Consider the following 18479-nt stretch of genomic DNA (forward strand, 5'->3'; position numbering starts at 1 on the left):
AAAAGCTTAAATAAATAAATAATAATATATTATACAGTTTAAAATTTTTATTTTAAATAGTGGAAGTTATTCAAGTAATAACACTAAAAAATAATCCATTTTTATATATAATAAAGTACCTTATTGAAAAATTATGACATAGTATTAAAAAGAAGATAGAAGATCGATTCTGAATCTCTAAGTCAGTATAATTATTTATCGTAGCCCCCTACCAAAATTATTGGATCGCCACTGGATTACAAATTACAAATACAAGCTAGTGACGCAGCTAGCTTAAGAAGAAAAGATACAGAAGGAAGAAGCTATCAAGTAATTCTCCATGGATCAATTTTATAATGTACTCATAAATATTATACATCCATGTGACGTGATATTAGACGTCTATTATTCGTGTTTGAATCTTTAAAATTGAATTAATTCCCTCGAGTTTTCAGTATTAGAAATAATGGGGTGATTTAGGTGACTACAATGGTTCCGTATTTATTATTTGTTAAATAAAATTTCTTTCGTATTTATGTAGTTATTAGTGTAACTTGTAATGGGATGGATAAATTAAAGTAGCTAAGAGAGATTTTTTTTTGATAAAAATGATGATTAAATGAAGAAATAGTGAGTGCCCAAATTCTTGCATCGCAGCACAAAAAAGTCTTCACAATCAATCCAAAGTAAACCCAATCTCAAAATTCAATCGCCAGCAACATTAATTCCCCCCCCCCTTTCTCTCTCTCTGCGCACACACACAACACACACTGATTGCGCGATTACATGAAATCCGATCTGATCTGGCCGCAATGAGGTGGCGCGATTCGGTCCACGGCGGGGCGTGATTGAGATGCAGCCGGGCGACAATCCACCGACACTTCCGTTTCCACTCAGTCCATTGCTGCTATTGAATGCCGGTGATTTCGGCGAGGGAGGGTTTGAATTGTCGCGGTATTTGTTCCTAGGATCGCTGCTCTTCTCGCAAGAATCAGGCGGCATGGACTTGTCGAAAGTCGGGGAGAAGATCTTCAGCTCAGTTCGCTCCGCGCGCTCGATTGGCCTCCCCCCTCCCCCCTCCGATCGTCCCGAGGTACTGCCAGTTTCACTGCTGTCTCAGCTGGACTAATAATTGTGGTGCTGCTACATTGTATCGTGATAATATGTGTGTTGCATTGTGAATGCGGTGGAGTTTGAGGTTACTCGATCTAAGAGATGTTTATAAACTTGGTAACACTTATTTTTTTGTTGAGTTACTGGAGAGGTATTTAGTAAATCATGTTTCTTTCAATGTCCGATCTCATAGGTAACATTATGTCATGTTTGTGCTTTTATATTTTGTTTAATGGTCTCATTAAGCGCTTTTTGGTTGATCAAGGAATGCACTTTTTTTGAAGCTTAAAATTGTTCAAGACAGATGAGTAGAGTTGCAGATTAAACAAGTGTATGGAATTCACTGTATATCTGATATTTCGGCCATCTATATCATAAGGCAATCAATATGATTGTTTTTAGTTGGTCATAGCTGGGGTTATTTCTCCTTTTTTATATAATGTTGAAAATGTTCAATATCACCAGCCAATATGTTGACATGGATTTGATGCCTTCAAAATGCAACACCATGATTTATAAGTTAGGGAAAAATGATACTGCAGTGTTATCACACTAAAGAAACTGAATTTGAGATTTCAATAGCTATATCCTTTTGTCCTTTACTAGTATTTATTCAGGTTGTTTTGAAATTTTCTGAGTTGTTACTGACTTTATAATGCAACTGTTTTGCAACACAGGTTCCAGCACGAGCAGCAGCAGCTGCAGCTGTGGCCCGTGTTCTTGCTGGACTACCTCCACATCAAATACATAATTTTTCAAGCTCTGATGGACTGAGTTTCATAGATGGGAGCAGACCTCAAGATCAAGCTCTAGATGAGCTTGAGAAGGAATTTTACGAGGAGGTTGTTTTCTATTTCTTTAGTGTCATCAGTGATTTTTGTGTCTCAATATATAAGTAGACAAGTTTGGAAGAAACAATGAGGTCAAAATTTATCTCCTTAAGCAGTTTAGTTCTTCATATATGTGAATATTAACAACTTCAATGAGTATTTAACTATTTATTGCAATGGGAGGCTTAGAACTACATTCTATGGTAGAATAATCTTTGGCTTCGTCAATATGGTAGGAGGTGACTAAATTTAAAATCACAGTCAACCATCTAACCACTCAAGTATGCAATGGCATACTATACATAGAGGAAAGCTATTGGAAGATGATTGTGGCGTCTTCCAAATTGTTATGTAACATCGGAAATGGAAGTGCATCTCTTAGCTTTTCTTACTAATATGTTCCTTTTGCTACTCAATACAGTGCTAACATTTATATTTCTAATGCTACTATTTTGGTAGATGCTATTGTGCTGTATCTATTTGCATTTTATCTACAAACTAGAATTAGAAACTGCTAAGGGTATATATTGTTTTTCAGGAGTTTGATCCTGTTAGACACATTTTAGAACAAATCCCCTCGGAAGAAAAGGAACCAGCATATTTCGAGGAGCAGGTCTTATTCTTCATCAGACTTATTTCTTCTCCCCATTCATGCATGCTATGCTGTTACCTTTGATTTGTTTAACGTAACATCAAGACCTGTTGTTGTGGTCCTGTTTATTTTCTTGCTGATATTAACTTTTTCTTTGTAAATTTCCATTTTTTCTTTGTTTTCGCTGCATTTATCCAGAGGTCCTCTTTTCTTGTCTCATCTATATATGCTGCTTGTTGTGTTATGTTATACATGGATCCATTGAGTACTCTCCTCTCCTCAAGCTTTTGCTCAGATCCTTTAGCAAGTTTGCGGAGGATGGGGCTTGTTTCATAATTATGCTTCTATTTTAAACGAAAATATAAAATCTTATCGGTCTATTATTTACAGATCATTCTGCATTGCATTCTTTTATAGGCAGCTCTTCGATTAGCGCAACTGGATAGAATTTCTGAGCACTTGTCACGCCATGTAATGGAACATCATGAACAAATGGGTGAGTTTCCTAATTTCTCCTTCGAGCCCCCTTAAGTTTCCTGCAATGTAGGAAAGTTCTTATAAAGAAACTATAAGGCGCTTCACACCTTCTGAAATATTTGTTTAGTCTATGTGAAGTAGTCTACCTTGCTAGATTATTTTGAATCACTCTAATACTCTTTCAATCAAACTCCTCAAAAAGGTGTAACTTGATTCTCTTAGCTCTTTATAATCGTTGGCATACAAGGATCCTTCTAGGATAGTTGATTAATGAAGGAACTTTAGCTATTGTATACTTGCATCGATCTCTGTTAGGTAAGTACTGACTTATCAAAGAAATGTCCATGAACTTCTTTATTGCAAGTGTTGTTTTTGTTCCACTTGGAGTTGACTTAGCTATCACTTTCCAGTCCATTACCTTGTCCTGCATGATCATCTTAATATCTTATGCTGCATAAGCGTGTTGCCTATTTGTAGTGTGCCCTTCAAATCTCATCTCCTTGATTCTAGAAGAATTAGTGGCTAACTGATTTGGCTGCACAGCATTTTTTACTTTGGCACAACATATGGTATTCTCTTATATGAAAATTCTAGAAATTTTGAATTCCTACATTCTGGCAATGTACTTTGTTTCAGTAAATGGGATGAATCTAGTCAGAGAGTTGGAGAAGGACTTGAAGATTGCAAATGTTATTTGCATGGTAAGCAGGTGACTTTTTTACCATTTAACTGCTAGCCATTGGGCTTGATAGAGTAGTGTAAATCTTTGAACTTGCTGGTAGATCTGATTAGTATTGCCAAACTCAGACTTCTACACGGTTGTCTGAGCTAAACTACTTAATTCTTTAAGATGCGGAACCAAGTGGAGGCCTGTTCTTTCCTAAAAGTTCCATATTTGAAACTTTGATTATTGAACAATCTGTTTCTAGGAAATTTATTGAATAAACATTGATCTACAGACGATGGTTTTGTCATCATGCTTCCTCTTGTATTTATTGCAGAATGGGCGAAGACACCTTACCTCTTCAAGGAATGAGGTATCTAGGGATCTAATTGTTACAGAATGTTCGAAGAAGAAGCAAGTGCTAGTGGTAATCTGCTCACCCGAAAGTTTTGGTTGACTATTCCAATTTGTTTTTCTTCTTTTGGTTCCCATGTTCTCTAATGGCATAAAAAATTACTTTTCATTAGACTGGACATCTATGTTTGACATGACATTATGTTTGAAAGAATGTCATGTTAATCACTTATAGTAGTATTGTTTTTTTACATCTGGATGAACCAAACAATGTTTAATTGATGTAAATGGTTATCTAGGATGCTGAACATGAAATGCTTATATAGCCAAAGTTGTTGATCAAAGTAGCGTCACAATAAATTTCTAATTCACCCCTCTTATTTTGTTGAGTTTAATAACATTGACTTTTAAATGACTCTAGTCACAAATTTGAAATTTTTATCATGATTTACTCCACTTCAGATATTTTTGGGCTAGAAAGGCAATAGGGGAGAGAAAATATCAGATGATCCTCCTTATCTCTTAATTGTTAACTAATCTCTTAATCCTCGGCAGCATATTCAACGTTGAGTGCAGTTAAAAAATGCTATTTATTACAAATTCTTTGTGGTGGGTAATTCTTATTGTATGTCTTTTGATTACGTGCTAAGGGCTGATTCTGTTTGTGATTCTAAATGAAAGTAAAGTTAGTACAAGGATATATTGCTTTTATTATTTTATTAATCCCAGAACTAGCTTTGACTGTTCTAAAGTTATTACTTTACTACCAGAGTAATAGTTATTGCAATTTGCAGGGCATGCTTCCCATCTTGTCTGAGCTTCGTCATGCTGTGGACTTGCAAGTTGCTCTTGATACTTGTGTTGAGGAAGGGAGTTTCTCTAAGGTGCTTTTTATTTCATAACGATTATAGAAAAGGGATGTTTTCAGATCTTTATATGTCTTTTGAACATCTTCTGCCGTTGGTTTTGCTTTGTATGCATGAATTTAAATATTGTCTCTTAAATGCTTACCTTTTCATTCTCAGGCTTTCCAAATACTGCCGGAGTATTTACAACTTTTAGATAGTTTATCTAACCTTTCGGCTGTGCAAGAGATGAGCCTTGATATTGAGGTGAACTGAACATGCATATACATAAAGAAACGTGTTTTTTATTTATCCACCATTGGTGCTTGTGCTTCCTCTTTATCTGTACATATAGGTTTATCTTTGATTACTTCTATAGTTTCTAAGTGATAATTGTTATGCTTTTCTTTTAATATACTCCCTCTGTCCCGTAAAAATATAGGCGGATGAGATGGCACGGGAATTAAGACAAAATTGGTAAAGTAAGAGAGAGGAGGAGAATGATATGGTAAAGTAAGATAGAGGGGGAGAATGGTAGTTAAAGTAGAGTTAGTGGATAGTGGGACCTACATTATTAAATTGATATAACTTTCCAAAAATGGAATGCACATACTTTTGTGGGACGGACGAAAATGGAAAGTGCACATATTTTTATGGGACGGAGGAGTATTAAGCATTATTACTATTGTATTGTTATTGTTGTTATTAATATGTGTCCTTGGGCTTCATTTAATTGCACGATGATCAAGATAGCTAATATGGTGCAGGTTTGGTTGGGGAAGACTCTTCAGAAGTTGGATTCAATTCTATTAGAAGTGTGCCAGGACTTCAAAGAGGATGGCTATCTCACTGTTAGTTCCAGATTGCTTTACATAATATGAAGAACTAATCATAAAGTCCTACTTGCTCCCTCATGTTTATAGATTACCGATTACGATTATAAATTTGTAGTAATACATATGAATAACTATTTATTTTAAAATATCTGATTTGATGTGAAATATATATATATATTATATATGTGTGTGTGTGTGTGTGTGTATCATCTGTATCTGTTCCACACATTTTTTCATTTCATTATGTTATAGATTCAACTCTGTTCTACTTTTACCTTGTGCCTCATTATTATACATAATTTTTATCTTCCAAGAGAATATGAGCACACTAAATATAACCATTATTGGCCTTATATTGATTGATGAAGACAAATCATCTATATTGGGATGATAAGAAATAGTACAAAAATAAGATAATAAGTTTTACATAGAAGAGCTCACTCCATGCCCTCACTTAAATTTTGGTAGAAAGGTGATGTTTGTTTTAAAACGTCAAGTGGTGGCTATTACCATGAAAATGATACAATTCTGGAAATAATATTTGCTTAAATCTTTGCACATTTGATGATATAGCTGACAAATAAGTCTGGTATCCTGATCATCACGTGCACTGTCATTCTCATGTTCATGCTATGCACAAACGTTCATTTAGTTGATGCTTGGGGGTAAAATAAAGTTGTTTTGTTTTCTCAATTCTGCAGGTGATTGATGCATATGCTTTAATTGGTGATGTTTCTGGTCTAGCTGAAAAAATACAGAGCTTCTTCATGCAGGAGGTTCTCTCTGAAAGTCACTCAACCTTGAAGACCATTTTGCAAGAGGCAAGAAAAATATTTTCATGGGAATCTAATTGCTTATCATTTGAGTATGGAGGTAACTGGTATGTTGGAATGAAATGATCGTTGGTATATTCATTCACATTCTATAATCAATATGTCTTGAATCAAGAATGGCCATTCCCAGTGGAATACCCTTCATAAAGTTGAGGGAATGGCCATTCCTTGCAAACCAATGTGTTGGCTCTGCCCTTTGGGCTAAAACAACTAATTTATAAAAACTAGTTAAAATAATCATTTAATTATAATTATTTTTGGAATTAGATAACTCTTCTCTTTTTTAAAATAAACAATCTATTTAAATTGATACTGCCTCCGTCCATAAAAAATCGACTAATTTTTCCATTTTGGGCTGCCCACCAAAATTAGACCAATTCTAAAAATGGAAAGTTTTAAACACTACCAACACTACTAATAATGTGGACACCACAATCCACCAATACTACTTCTACCACCTTTTCCTTCTCTCTCTCTCTCTCACTTTACTAATTGCGCATTAAAACCCGTGCCATTTACAATTTGTCTGATTTTTGTGGACAGAGGTAGTACTATTATTTATTTTATTGGAGAAAAAAAAAATTACTAAAATAAATATATGCCTAACAAACTTTAATATAATTCTGATGATAATTATTTTATATAATCATAATTTTTTGAAACATAGCTCATCCTTTGTACTTAAATATATAGAGGAACTGGTTTAAATTCATGAAGTGTATAATTCTGAAGAGAAAAGATAGATAGGTTGCAACTCCTGCTATGTGTAGTAAACTAAGTTAGCTTGAGCTTGAAGCACGTTATATCAAATTTGAGCTTTGCTATAAACTAAGTTGATAGGAGCCTTCTTTTCAACACCCTCGAATGCATTAATTGAGTTGTATGCTTTCATTTAGTATTATAATTTCTTATACGGCTGACACTAAAATCTTGCATTGCAGGACTTTGAAAATTCAAATACCCAAATTACTAGGTGAGAGTTAATCTTATCCTGTACTTTGAAGTTGTTAGGATATTTTTTTGGTCTTGGGGTTTATTTTCCTCAGTTTTCTATGCTTAGATGAAATGTAATATAGTGCCTTTCTTGTCTGGTTTTAAATTTCCCCAGGCTAACATACAGTGATTTGTGCACCCAAATACCCGAGTCCAAGTTTAGGCAGTGTTTACAAGCAATGCTAGCTGTTCTATTTAAGCTGATGTGTTCGTACTATGTAATTACTAACTTCAAACTCGAAGACAAAGTGAGTTATCACTCTCCAACTATATTGTCATAATATTTGATATTATTTGAATGCAACTGAAAGTGTTAATGAAACATTGTACTTTTTTGAAATGCATTATTCTTTCTGACAGGTGCCATCCTGCCATAACCCTAGTGGTAATCAACATGGTATTCTATCTGGGGTCTCTGAGGATACTGCCAAAGAAATTTCTTCTTCTCTGGCAGAAGAAGGCTCAGTCACTGCATCTGTTCAGAGAGGATCTCGTTCCTCCTCAGCAGAAGTGAGTTTGACGTCTGTAACAGATGCTGAACAAACTCATGGTCCTATACTCGGAGATCATCCAACTGATGAGGGAAGAGATGATGGAAGTGCAGCATCAAGTAGTGGGTCCCCATGGTTCTTGCTGCGAAAAGATGCCTTGACGTTTGTTTCACTCGCCTTACAAAGGGGATGTAGGAACCTTTGGCAGCTTACAACAAGCCGTATATCGGTTTTGCTTTCTTCTCCAGCAGTTTCTTCTACCAGCATTCATCAATTTTTGAGAAACTATGAAGATCTAAGTATATTCATTTTGGCTGGGGAAGCTTTTTGTGGAACTGAGGCTATTGAGTTTCGCCAGAAGGTTAAATCCATTTGTGAAGGTTATTTTGCTGCATTCCATCGTCAGAATATTTACGTAAGTCCAACTCTATGACTGAGAGCATATCATGCGCAGGAATACATACCATGCTTCTATGTTTCTTTGGATCTTTCATCTCGCCACATCATGTTGTGACTAACTAAATGTATATGGTTAGAAGCATTTATGCAAAATCTATATTCATCATCAGTGCAAACATGTGAAAGTTGCAAAGACACAGGATTGCTTTATAGAACAAAAACAGAAAGGTCAAAACTACACTACCTACTAAAAGAAAACTTTGTGCCCATGTATTGCATCTCATCATTACCCTAGCAATTTATACTTTGTTATTGCAGATGCTTGAAGTTGCCTTTCCAGTGAGAGCATAAATTATCTTCCTTCATAAGATACTGAGTGGAGTTGTAAATTAGTTGGAATATATCTTTTACATTGTTTTAGCTTTGATCATTTGTACTGGATTCATGCTATTTTGATATGAATGTGGAATATATGCTTGAAGTTGCCTTTCATCATGTGTATTTTGAAATTAAAAGGAAATATAGGATGGACAAAATTTCTTGTATTGTGAGATTGAGATCATTCATCATTATTTGCTTTGCAGGCCTTAAAAATGGTGATGGAGAGGGAAAATTGGCAGATTTTGCCACCAGACACGATTCAAGTGGTTAGTTTTCCAGGATTGGTTGGTGATGGAGCAGCTCTCCTTGTTTCATCTGTCAGTTCTCCCCGTGCACAATTACTACATGACAGTAAATCAGTTGGACTAGCTAGTGGGTCGAAGAAGGGTGGATTTTCATATTGGCTTGAAAATGGTAAGCTGTTTTTACCAAAAGTGATCGGCAGTTCTGAGGAGCATTTCGACTCCTTCCAGTCCAATGGTTTGGCCACACAAGGATCTGGAAATACTAATAAGATACCCAGGCAAACTAAATCGTCCTCTGAAGTAGACACGAACCATGTCAACGGGACTACTCCAGAAGAAGAAAATGAGGATCTTCATGCAGATTTTATTGACGAAGATAGTCAGCTTCCGAGTCGTATTTCCAAACGCGGTCATTCAAGGCATAACTCTTTAAGTGGGAACAATGAAGATTCAATGGCACAAACAGGATCCTCCCTTAGTGTCCTGAGGCGAGCTTTAAGTTCTTTAATTATTTGTCTATAAAATGCTATAATTTCCATATAAGTATTGAGCTCTATTGCTGTTTCTGAATCAGATCGATGGACAAATATGCACGGTTGATGCAGAAATTAGAGATTGTCAATGTTGACTTTTATAAGGTAGGCTCATCTGCTGATGGTTGCTTATGTCAGCAAATTGGTTTTAGCTGCCTATATATATTGATGTGCATTTGTCAATGTTTTGTAACCTGGTTCTTGTCTTGTACTTTTCTAGTAATTGTCTTTCATTATGTTTCACAGGGAATTTGCCAATTGTTTGAGATATTTTTCTACTTTGTGTTTGAGACATTCTGTGAGCATAATGCTCCAGCTAGTGGAAAAGGCATTCCTCGTAAGTTTTTAATTTCCTCTTGATATATCTAAGCAAATCATATTATGATTATCTTCCAAACAGGACAGAATTTCCGCATGTTTGCAATAGGTGCCATCTACTAAACAATTTCACTGTTATTTTCCTCAGACAAGGTAAAGACTGCAATAGCAAGAATTTCACAAGAGTGTGACCAGTGGATAAAACATCAACCAGTATCAACATCTTCATCATCCCCAACTTCTTCAAGTCCATTCACACACATGGATGTTACCCCTACGAGTCCTCCCAGTCACGTGAATCATACGTCTTTCGGACTGAAGGTATTATGCCTATGTAGTGATCTCATGTTTCTGGTGTTTATTTTACTAATCTAGGAGGGTAACAAGTCTCTTATATTTCTTCTTAAATTGTTCTAGACTTCTAGTGAAGACAAAGCATTTACTATAATCTTATCATCTTACATCAGTCATGCTCCATTCCAGCAATATCTTGAACCTTAACCATACTAAGAGGAGATGCTAACCAGTATATTGATATATGGGTTTTGTCCCATGTTTATCCGCTCAACTGTAATCTTGTTCAAACATTACCTCCACATGATGGTTATGACCGTATACTGATCTTGTGATCAGTAAACTACTGTGATAAAAGATCCCGTTTGTCCTTACATAGACACATGGTTTTACTGTAAAAGTACTTTTAGTTGGAGTTGTATTTTTGACTAATATGTAAGTAATTACATTGACATAATGCTGCAGGAAAGATGTTCTGGGGCTGACACTATATCTCTTGTTGCTCAATTATTGCATAGATCCAAAACGCATTTGCAATCAATGCTTCCACGCAAATATGCAGCACTAGTGGAGGACTTCTATTTTCACATGGTATGTTTTGCATGATTATTACGGGTAATATTTGGCTCCATTAGGTACTCGATGACATGTATTTATTTCACAATCTGATGGTTTGGTTTCTTACTCCTTGTGTCCTTATCTTTCACTAGTTGTTTCTATCATCATTATCAAACTACCTTCTTCCGAAAATGATAATATAATTAGCTTCTCTATAGCTTTAGTTTCCTACCCAAAAAAATGTTGTATGCAGTGTGTTAACTAATCCACCTTTTCCAGGTTGATGCTGTGCCTGATCTTACTCAGCTTATTCATAGGACAACGGCAAAATCGCTACTGCACATCAATGGGTGAGACAAGAAAAGGCAGTGCTTTATGCTTATGCTTGTAATATATAAATTATTTTAACATTGATTGTGAGATATCCTTAAGATGATCAATGAATTTTTTTGCATCTTATAAAACATCAAACATCTCTGTTATCACATTCCTCATCTCAAGATCTTTGTCTTATGTTTCTTATTATCGTTTTAGTTGAAAAAAAGTATTAGAAGATCCATTTAGTTTTTAGAATACCAATGCAGCATTGTTTGCTCTGGAATAGTGATTATTGCCTTTCTGAAATGAAAAATATAATGACTTGCTTTGGCGGTGCTGTTTCCAGTTAAATATCTTGTGTAGGATATGTTTCCTCAATTATAGAGGCGCCTTTTAGTAGTGGTATTTATTGGATGATGGTTTGACTTTGAGCAGGTATGCTGATCGCATTGCCAATGCTAAATGGGAGGTGAAAGAGCTTGGTATGGAGCATAATGGGTACGTTTTCTCAAAGCAAGTGATATCTTTAACGTTCCGTGCTGTATCCATCAACATCAGTTACTTTGATGGAATAAGAAATTATGGGTTACAACATTCATTATGTACTGATAAAATAGTCATATGAAAAGAAAGGTAAATGTAAACCTGAGGAGGGGTGAATTATGTGATTATGAGAAGTGCATGGTTGTAAAGATTCAAGAATTTATTGGATTGCATATCAAAAATATTAACAGAGCTTCCAAAGTTTACCAGAAAGTCCTGATATATTTGGTGATAATATGATGAACCAATTTAAATAAAGAAGTAAGACAGGATTAAGAACGGAATATGAATGGCCTCAGCATCAGGCAGGATTAAGAACGGAATATGAATGGCCTCAGCATCAGGCAGTTGCTTTCAAAGAACAGTGATAAACTAATTACTGAAGCAATAGCTGGAAATGGGTGGCGCATTTCTAATTGTTGATCATGTTAGGTATCTCTGCTAATGCAGTGCTATAATACATTGTAAAGCTTTTGTGAAATTCAGCTAAATCTTCGACAGTCTTCATCTCTCGATAGGTACTATATTCATTGTGGGTGATTATATAATTGATATATCTCATGTTATTAGGTACGTTGACTTATTACTGGGGGAATTCAAGCACTACAAAACAAGGATTGCTCATGGGGGTATCAGGCAAGAGGTAATGAGTGGATTTAAATATTCATTACTGCTGCCTAAAATCATCTAGTATATTTCTCGTATCTATGTGGATATGAAAACTCATCGATATAGCTTCTATATATACACCAACATCAATCTAGGTTCAAGATCTCCTCTTAGAATATGGACTTGAAAATGTTGCTGAAACTCTGATCGAAGGCCTATCTAGGGTGAAGAGGTGTACTGATGAAGGACGAGCACTCATGTCGCTCGATCTCCAGGTACCATTTTACTTCCCACTTACATGATACGATTTGCTTTTTGTTCTCCTTATTTGATCAGGACCTCTCCCTTTTCAGGTTCTAATAAATGGCCTAAAGCATTTTGTCACAATCGATGTACAGCCAAAATTGCATATAGTGGAAACTTTCATCAAGGTAGACAATTTTATTTATACTCCAGATATAAATATATCTTTGTTGTGTTTCCAACAACTTAGCCATTGTCACGTCATCCACAGGCGTACTACCTTCCAGAAACCGAATATGTCCACTGGTCGCGTGCTCATCCGGTATAAAATCATTAATTAAATCCCCGTTAACAGTATCGCTCTAACTGAATACCTCTGATGGATTCAAATGCGCTGCTGATTGTGCAGGAATATAGCAAGAGTCAAATAGTGGGGCTTATCAACCTCGTCGCGACAATGAAGGGCTGGAAAAGAAAAACCAGGTTAGAGATCTTAGAGAAGATAGAATGATGTTATGTTTTCGTTGATGTATTGCTTTTTTGAGCCTTGAAAATTTTGCGATCATTTTTCACCAATTTTCGTATTTATACATACATAAACACAATTTTTATAGGATCCAATAGAGGTTGTATATGTGTAATATATATTCTCCCCTGCCAAGGATAAGTTTTTGTATATTTTGGATTAAGAGCTGTACGGATCCCATCATTTTGTTTTATGCCTGTGTATTTTAGTACTCCCTTGTCCAACAATCTTGCGCCGTTGCTTTTGGGCTCGAGATTTAAGGAGGTTGTGTTTAGTGATTTAAACGTGTTTGTAATTGTATAAATACAGTTATTTTGTGTATATTTAGTAATTTATTTTCTAGGAAAATTTCAGTAGTAAATTGCTTCCTCAAAACCTTCAAGATCACTCCATAACACTAAGTTGCTTGCTCAAACTTAGCCAGAATCAAGCTGTTGCTCTATCACTAAACAACATAATTGTCAATCCTAAAACATGAAGAAACTCAAAATCCAAAATCTCTTTGGATTCTTGAAGCCTTGATCATCTAGCCTATAAACTTGTTGTAGGAGAGGACCACATGATATATCTACACAAATCTTGTCAGAACCAAGAAATATTCACATGTTGCAAGAATCAAGAACTGGATAATAAGTAGTTCCATCAATATATTACACACACACCAGAATCAAATTGTAATAATCTTGATTTAATGACGACAAATAAGAGATCAGCCTTTTCATCTTCAGTTCTGTGGGATTCTGCTCATATAAAATGCATTAAAAAAGGAGATGGGAATGAAGAATAATAGGAACAAATAATTGATTTAAATATAGTGAAGGGAAAATCTTTGCTAACAATAATCTGCCATGTAATAGTGGACAAAAAAAACAGTACAGAAACAAGAAGACAAAAACAAATGGGATTTCTGCATTTGTTTATTAAAGAGAAAGTATAGTGAATTAACAGAAAAGTTCTACATATTTATTTGCAGAAAATGGAAAATCTTGAATCAAACCTTTTTGACAAAATAAAATTAATCCTATAAACTAATTCATTATTTATTCTTTAAATACCCAAATTTATATTTTTGCCGAATCTCATTGCCTTTTGAAGTAGACCCGTTTATTATCGATATTTTTGCTTTCACATAGAGTACATACTACTTATGAGTATATGACTAGACCCGTTTATTATTGATATCTTTGCTTTCACATAGAGTGCATACTATTTATGAGCATATGACAATAAGTCAATAATCACTGATAGTGTTATTTTTTGTCATTTACACCACACACTATTAATTAATACTATGACAATATCCACTTATATATTTTTTGTCATTTTATACTTGTTCAGCTGATTTTCAAACATAATTCCGCAATTACTCTTTTGTTAAATGGAGTACTAGTGTAGACGTAAAATTAAGTCAAAATAAATTCTCACAATTGCTGAAAAAATCACAGAATACAAACAAAATATTTGCAATTACAAATGGGATTTATTTTAAAAAATTATTTATTTCCTATCTCATCATTTTCTACCAATTCTTGAATGAGGCTTTCAATTATGTATTAAGAATCAATAGTAGGACCATTTATTTCGAAACGTCGGGAGATTGTGTTACGCTGCTTATCATGCTCAATGCTACACAAGGCTGATCAACAGGTACCTGAAATCAAACCAAAAATAAATTAAATCATAGATACTTATAACTAAAGTAAAAAAAATATAGACATCGTTGATTTGGACCAAGCACACATTTATTATAATTAAAAACAAGTCAAGTGGTGTTTGAGTGAATATTTGGACAAGGACATGACGTGACATGCTTGTAGTCTTGGGACTGTCGGTGGATTTCATTATGTCATGTGCACTATTTGATTATCATACTATAATTTTCATTACTATATGTAGCAATAAATAGAGTGAGTTTACTTACAAAATGGCCAGCTCCAAGAATCCAATAGAAATGCAAATTTTTGTAGGATCTGGTGAAACCCTTTGTTATTTTCTGTTTCCCACAATACAATGGTGTTCTCTCCATGCTCAAGAAAGTTTTGAGCCCACCCCACCTAATAAATAATGTGAATCAATTACTACTACTAAACAATCAATAAATATTACTCTATTATATACTTGAGGCAATAATAATATTCTTACTTGAGCTTTTCAACCCATGCTTCAGTTCCCTTGGTGGAGCAAATGACATCAAGCTACAAAAACACAAGTTTATAAATTTTACACAAAAATCTATTCCAAAAATGATTCAAATCACTCACTTGACCACTATAAATAGTTAGATTGACTCCTTTAGCAAGAAGTTGATCCACCTACAAAACACAAAATCAAAACATTTAACAAAAAAAATAACAACATCATCACCACACTATGTACTTCTACCTACCTCATCAATCCTAGGTTTCATGAAATCTCCTTCCAAAGCTGAAAAAACAGAATCTGATTGGCCTCCCCATCTATCACAAACCATCACCACAATTGAGAAACTCAACTATCTCTTAAACAACAACAAAACTCATGGTAAGAAAAAAAATCAACTCACACAACACTTTTAGGTATCTTGAGCTTCTTCTTGATCACACCATTCATTAGTGTATCGATATCCCCATCCCCATCCGGTGTATCCCGCCTCAACGAATTCAGATACCTCGAGTATCGCCTGATAGAGATCTGCTGCGACAGCACAGAGGCTGATAAGGACACAGGGTCCATCCCAGAATCCAGCAAGAAATTGTAGAAATCCTGAAAATCAGCATTAACCGAATCAATCTTAGTCGAACACTACCAATGTTTTTTAAGTCTGTGTTTTGTTTTACCACTGAATTGCTGCAGGAACTTATCACACTTTCAAGATCACTCCATGATTCTGTTGCCTCAACAAACTTGCCTGTCTCAAGTTCTTGCTTTATTTGCTCAGCTAAACTGGCGTTGTTTTTTTTTCACATATTAGTCATCAAAAGGTGCTAGAAATGTCTTACCAAAATCATGAAAAGCTATACCTGTTTGATTTCTTCAAGCCATTATTGTCCAGCCTTGAAACATCTTTCAAAAGGGGGCCCCATGAAAACTGCATAATCATGTGAAATTCACACATGCCTTAGCTGTCACATGTTGCAAGAATCAAGAATCAAACAAACAAGACACACCACAAAATCTTCTGGTGAAATCCAGGTATCCCCCAATGCAATTCCTATGAAACAGAATAAAAAAATTCTTCAACTCAAGAATATTAGTACAATTCAAGATTCAATTTTTATCCCTTTTTTGGGGGATTTTCACATTTGCAGTTACCTCCAAGTTTGAGCTTCAGTTTCCCAGCTTCGATTGCTTTGAGAGCAGTTAATCCAAGAGTGACAGCATACTTTCCTCCATAAGATTCAGCCACAATGTAAAGAGGGCTTTTTTGGAGAGTCTGATTTCTATTGAAAATCTCAATTAAAAGTGTGGTTAGATCATCAGCTGCTTCATAATCAGTTTTCACCAACAAATCAAGATCCTCCACAAAACTGTATCCTGTCCCAACTGGATTATCCTACACAAAGAGTCAAACCCCAAATCTCAAAATACATTTTCAAGAATCAAGATTGTGATATATGGATAATGAATAACATTCTCATTTCTCACCACAAATAGAAGATCAGCTTTCTTCAACCATGTTGAATTTCTTGGCTTCAAATATGAGTCCAAAGGCCCAATCTCCTCAAAATTCCCAATCCCAACCCCAGAAGCACCCTAATCAGCACAACCAATCAATATTTCAGTAAAAAGGAATTTCATTTTAAATTTACAACCAATCAAAAAAGACTCACAGGTCCACCCTGAAGCCAGAGAATGATTGGCCAAGGCTTGTTTGGATCTTCAGTTCTTTGTGGACTTCTGTAATACCACCAAAACATATGGGCTTCTGTTTATTACAGAGAGAGATAATCAGAAAATAAAATGAGAATTGATAAACAGAGAAAAGGGGAAAGGAAAAGAATGCATTTTGATTTTTGTTCCATCATTTGTTCTTACTGGGCCTGACTTCAACATAGCCCCATGATTCTGAGCCATCATCTGTTCTTACAGCTCTGACTGAAGATCCTTGAAGCAAGAAAAGGAGTGAAAGAAGAAGAGAGAAAACAACATGGGACTTCCCCATTTGTAATAAAAAGAAGTGGGATTCTTGCAGAAATGTGGAGGTGAAACTGTGGGACTTATATTGTGAAACAAAGGACTGCCATTGGTGGTGACCTCTCACTTCTTGTCTCCGACTCCAACTGACTTTTAATTTTATTTTAATTCTCTTTCACTGAAAATGAAAAAAAAAGAAGAGAAATCCTAAATAAAAAGAATTCAGAAAGTTTGACTTTACAGATGAAATATCCAAACTTATCAGTCAATCAAGTAAGAGTTTATTCTGCAGATCTGCTCAGCTTTTTTTGTAGTCATCAATGAATTCCAAAACTAACAAATGAGCAGTGATTAATTGTGGGGAAAATGGGACCTTTAATTGTATGTAGTATTTTTTGATTAAGTGTGTGTACATATAAATTTGATCTATTAATATTATTCTGAATAAAAAGAAGGGGAAAATTATGGAAATTGGAAGGAGGAAGACATGTTACTATATTCATGCTTTAATTTGTTTTATATTGCAATTTTATATAATTAACAGAATGCAGAATTTCATCGAGATATATGCATTGATGCACATGCAATCTGGCTGGCATAATTAATTATTGGTATATGTACGCATATATTGAGAGTATCATTATATATATATCGTATACAATTAAATATCAACGTGGATATTCCACAAAGTAGATTTTTTTTGGAGATCACAAGGAATAATTACTATCTTAGTCTTTTAGTATGTGACATTAATTTTAAATATTAGCAAAAGCTATAACATTGTAGTCACACTTAGCTGCTAAAAAAAGTGAAGTTCTATTTACATTGACATCTTTAATCATTGTGGTAAAGATAAAAAAAATACTACTAATTCCCAAACTTGGCCAAAATTAAATATCTTGAATTTCTGAATGTTAGTTAACAGTTTTTATTACTATAAATCGCGTAAATGCTGTAAATGTATTTTACTATACTACTTTAGTAATCTATTCTGAGTAGTAGCATTATTTTATTTTTTTCGATTTTTCCAATTAACCAATTATGTGGTGGCTTGAGCCTGGGTTTTTCCATTGATCTCTTGGACTTTTGGATGTAAACAAAATTCTAAATATCTTATTAGTGAGACAGAAAATCAAAATTTTATATTTTCAGAAATGCGTTAATATATTACTTATATTGATATGTAAATGAGTAAATGTGGATTAATTAGGTTGCTCGAATAAGATCTTGAGTGTGCAGATACACTTTTCATATTGTAGTGTATGATTATGGATTTAAGTTTTAACTTAAGCATATTGTAGACTTCAATGAAAAGATTTTGGGCTCAATTTGAATAGTATTCTTGTTTCGTAAACAAATAAAAATGCTTTGTGATCCCCACTTTTTTTAGTA

General features: G+C 34.6%; 2 protein-coding genes across 3 annotated transcripts; one reads left to right on the forward strand and one right to left on the reverse strand.

Annotated features, from left to right (window-relative positions):
* Nucleotides 1–620: 620 nt before the first annotated feature.
* LOC121744471 (syndetin-like) lies at nucleotides 621–13349 on the forward strand. 2 transcript variants are annotated; one of them, XM_042138013.1, is made up of 25 exons: nucleotides 621–1072; nucleotides 1770–1934; nucleotides 2461–2535; nucleotides 2932–3010; nucleotides 3628–3692; nucleotides 3993–4082; nucleotides 4804–4893; nucleotides 5035–5121; nucleotides 5622–5705; nucleotides 6392–6511; nucleotides 7465–7496; nucleotides 7632–7764; nucleotides 7877–8422; nucleotides 8991–9520; nucleotides 9607–9670; nucleotides 9812–9902; nucleotides 10032–10204; nucleotides 10643–10768; nucleotides 11015–11085; nucleotides 11489–11551; nucleotides 12167–12239; nucleotides 12361–12480; nucleotides 12559–12636; nucleotides 12720–12770; nucleotides 12858–13349. In XM_042138013.1, exons 1-25 carry the CDS (start codon nucleotides 833–835, stop codon nucleotides 12957–12959), a joined length of 3348 nt encoding a protein of 1115 aa, XP_041993947.1. In that variant the 5' UTR covers nucleotides 621–832; the 3' UTR covers nucleotides 12960–13349. The 2 variants fall into 2 exon arrangements, with proteins under 2 accessions (XP_041993947.1, XP_041993948.1); XM_042138014.1 differs by lacking the exons at nucleotides 621–1072; nucleotides 1770–1934 and having other exon boundaries at nucleotides 1950–2535; nucleotides 2905–3010.
* Nucleotides 13350–14377: 1028 nt separating this feature from the next.
* On the reverse strand, nucleotides 14378–17445 carry LOC121745568 (serine carboxypeptidase-like 51). The gene is made up of 13 exons (XM_042139525.1): nucleotides 16989–17445; nucleotides 16784–16878; nucleotides 16599–16706; nucleotides 16266–16506; nucleotides 16121–16164; nucleotides 15974–16041; nucleotides 15791–15896; nucleotides 15517–15716; nucleotides 15361–15430; nucleotides 15236–15286; nucleotides 15117–15169; nucleotides 14896–15028; nucleotides 14378–14625 (listed from the first exon to the last, which is right to left on the reverse strand). The coding sequence occupies exons 1-13, from the start codon at nucleotides 17113–17115 to the stop codon at nucleotides 14551–14553; spliced, it is 1371 nt and encodes a 456-aa protein (XP_041995459.1). The 5' UTR covers nucleotides 17116–17445; the 3' UTR covers nucleotides 14378–14550.
* Between the last annotated feature and the right edge of the window lie 1034 nt (nucleotides 17446–18479).

The sequence above is a fragment of the Salvia splendens genome, chromosome 8 (assembly GCF_004379255.2).
Source record: "Salvia splendens isolate huo1 chromosome 8, SspV2, whole genome shotgun sequence".
In the NCBI taxonomy this organism is placed as follows: Eukaryota; Viridiplantae; Streptophyta; class Magnoliopsida; order Lamiales; family Lamiaceae; genus Salvia; species Salvia splendens.

Bases quoted from the DNA above. Each gene is read 5' to 3' on its own strand.
- LOC121744471 (XM_042138013.1), top strand. From the start codon at position 833: ATGCAGCCGGGCGACAATCCACCGACACTTCCGTTTCCACTCAGTCCA. The intron at 5,122-5,621 runs GTGAACTGAACA...AATATGGTGCAG, and splicing joins AGATGAGCCTTGATATTGAG to GTTTGGTTGGGGAAGACTCT. The intron at 12,481-12,558 runs GTACCATTTTAC...CTCCCTTTTCAG, and splicing joins TCATGTCGCTCGATCTCCAG to GTTCTAATAAATGGCCTAAA.
- LOC121745568 (XM_042139525.1), bottom strand. From the start codon at position 17,115: ATGGGGAAGTCCCATGTTGTTTTCTCTCTTCTTCTTTCACTCCTTTTC. The intron at 16,165-16,265 runs GTAACTGCAAAT...TCTGTTTCATAG, and splicing joins ACTGAAGCTCAAACTTGGAG to GAATTGCATTGGGGGATACC. The intron at 16,042-16,120 runs GTGTGTCTTGTT...ATGATTATGCAG, and splicing joins TTTCACCAGAAGATTTTGTG to TTTTCATGGGGCCCCCTTTT.